General features: G+C 52.0%; 1 protein-coding gene across 1 annotated transcript; it reads right to left on the reverse strand.

Moving 5' to 3' along the window:
* Nucleotides 1-302: 302 nt before the first annotated feature.
* On the reverse strand, nucleotides 303-1,433 carry LOC123054874 (probable glutathione S-transferase GSTU6). The gene is made up of 2 exons (XM_044478749.1): nucleotides 972-1,433; nucleotides 303-886 (listed from the first exon to the last, which is right to left on the reverse strand). The coding sequence occupies exons 1-2, from the start codon at nucleotides 1,314-1,316 to the stop codon at nucleotides 506-508; spliced, it is 726 nt and encodes a 241-aa protein (XP_044334684.1). The 5' UTR covers nucleotides 1,317-1,433; the 3' UTR covers nucleotides 303-505.
* Between the last annotated feature and the right edge of the window lie 1,249 nt (nucleotides 1,434-2,682).

Here is a 2,682-nt window from a genome sequence, read left to right on the forward strand (position 1 = left end):
TAGATGTATCAACTAGAGTGTGTTTGACAAGTCAAGAATCGTGACTAGAATGAAGATGAGCCTAATAAATAATCATGGTTTTTTTCGTCACTAACGAAGTTCAGTTTTACTGGAAATAAGAATGACAATAAGTGTTAAATTGAGAAAAATTAAAGAGTAAACGTGCGTGCAAGGATTTGCCAAAAGAATGCACTATTTAGAGTGTAATTGGTTTGATGTCAAATTTATACGTGACAACCAACAAATGCTCGGGTCACTCACTCCGCTGGTTCTGCTTATCATACATGCATGCCCCGAATAAGTATTTGAAAAAGGCACTTTTATTATCTTTGTAATGTCACACATGAAGAAGATACATGCAGAAGTGCTGAGTACCGCATTTTTTTCTGAACCACTGTGCATCCTTCTTTCGAGCAGCAGCACCGCCACCAATTCGAGGCGTGCTGCTAGCAGTATAATCCGCCTTAAATGGCTGGCTCGCTCGACCACTACTGTGTATCACTGGTCAGTTTTTCGGATGCAGTTTCTGGAGCAGCGGCAGCAGATCGTGCTTGGCGAACTCGGCGATGCGGTCGACGTCCGGGATGACCTCCTTGGCGGCGTCGAGAGCGGCAAAGCGCTCCGCCCAGGCCGCCAGCAACGGGGTCCGGGCGGCGTCCAGGAGGTTCACGCTGGCCACCGCGTGGAACGCGCGTATCCACGCGACGAACCCGCCGAGCGCGATGTCCACGTACCCCGGGCCGTCGCCGCCGAAGAAGGCCTTGCCCTTGGAGCACTCGCCGAACGCGCCCTCCATCTTCTGCAGCGCTGCCACCGCGGCTTCCGTCGCCGCCGCCCTCTCCTCGTCCGTCGTCCCCACGAACGCCTTGATCCACGAGGCAAAGAACTGCACGCCCAAACGCACGCACGCAAGGATCTACGCTTAAGTAGCTGAAAGGTGTCGGTGTTCATCTGCAGTTCTGCATTCTTACCTGGTCGTCGGCGTAGGCGGCCCAGAAGCGAGCGACGGCGCGGTCGTGGGGGTCGGCGGGGAGGAGGGCGGGGCCGGAGCCGGGGAAGGCCTCGTCGAGGTACTGCACGATGAGCATGGACTCGCAGACGGGCTTGCCGGCGTGGAGGAGCACGGGGACCTTGGTGTGGACGGGGTTGGAGGCGAGGAGGAGGTCGCTCTTGTTGGTGAGGTCCTCCTCGGCGTACTCGTAGCCGGTGAGCCCCTTGAGGTGCAGCGCGACCTGCACCCGGTGCACGAACGGGCTCACCCAGACCCCCAGCAGCTTGAGCTCGTCACTCCCTCCTCCAGCTGCTCCGGCCGCCATGTCGTCGGACGAACTGATTTCTCGCGTGCTCTCCGGCCGATGGCTGATGTTTTTGTACTGCGCTCTGTGGGAGGGACGGCACAGCACACGATCTATATAGATAAGGTGATAAGGTGATTCTTGTGGTCGTTACAGTGCGTGTGTACCCTGCGATGTAGACGGCGGCTATAAGCATGGCGCCCCCCCGGTCCCAACACAACGATAGGAAATATTCTTGTGGGCGGCTGGGCGTTGGACGATGAATAGATAGCCGTCACACTAACTCCTTCGTCTACCAGGCTATGACCAGACACCGCCCTTGATTGCGAACGAGCGGTCCAGTTGGTAGTTGAACAAACTTCTTCGTATTTAGTCGCCGCCCGGACAGAAATATCTGGCACAGCCTTCAAGGAATATCCCTTTTCTCATTTCTTTTAGGTGTTTTTTTAGAAATTTTCGATCCATTCATAATTGATCATGAAGATACTGAGCATACCAGAGATACTAAAAATTACAATCCACCCATCAAGGACTACAAAGACTAGAGTAAACCCAAGGCTAGCAGCCGTCATCGCCCCTCTCTCCTTGAAGCCGGCCAAACCATCGCACTAAGGCCCTACAGGACCAGCGAGTCAGGGCAACCACTATGCTGATGAAGACATTCATAAATCGACAGGATCAAGCTTGTAAACACGAACGAATACGAATGAAAATTGGACCCAAACAGATCCATCGGAGACCAGCACCGACTGAATCCCATGAGATTTGACAAAGACACACCTCCACACGCCCTACGAGAATGCTAGACGCACGAAGAGTGCGGGGGTCGGATGTGAGCGGCATTAATCCTACCAAGGGACATTGTCGTTGTCACACATCCCCAACCAACCCAAGGGTATCCCTCCTTTTGGGAAAAAACACAACCTCAACCAAGATGTTGAACATAAGAAAAGCAAGAGCGGAGTCCCTCTCGCCTGACAGGGAGCAAAAGCCCTTACATCTGCATGACTCAAAGGCCATCGGAGGCGGGTGGACCAGCGAGAGCACATTTTTCTGTGTTTAATGGCTCTATCATTGTTTTAGCGTGGCTACCAATGCCGGAGAAGCAATGGTATTTTACCCACAATAGTACAAAGCGCAGATACCTACCATTAAGCTCCTCCCCTTATTACACATTCTAGCCAGAAATTGTATTAGACGATCGACCCTATGACACATAGTTAAAAAAAGTAAACCGTATATCTATGTCCTATGGAGAACTCATCGTACAATTGAAAAGGAAAACCGTATGATGTCGTGCACATGGTTCACAAAGAGTAACTGTGTGCAATGACGGTGTCATAAAAATGATTTGTGCCAAAGTATCGTATGCAATGTTGTGCACACG

This window comes from Triticum aestivum, chromosome 2D (genome assembly GCF_018294505.1).
Source record: "Triticum aestivum cultivar Chinese Spring chromosome 2D, IWGSC CS RefSeq v2.1, whole genome shotgun sequence".
Lineage (NCBI taxonomy): Eukaryota > Viridiplantae > Streptophyta > Magnoliopsida > Poales > Poaceae > Triticum > Triticum aestivum.

What these genes read in the sequence shown, in the direction of transcription:
- LOC123054874 (XM_044478749.1), bottom strand. Translation starts at nt 1,316, where the DNA reads ATGGCGGCCGGAGCAGCTGGAGGAGGGAGTGACGAGCTCAAGCTGCTG. An exon ending in CCGCCTACGCCGACGACCAG is followed by an intron (nt 887 to 971) that starts GTAAGAATGCAG and finishes TTGGGCGTGCAG; the next exon opens with TTCTTTGCCTCGTGGATCAA.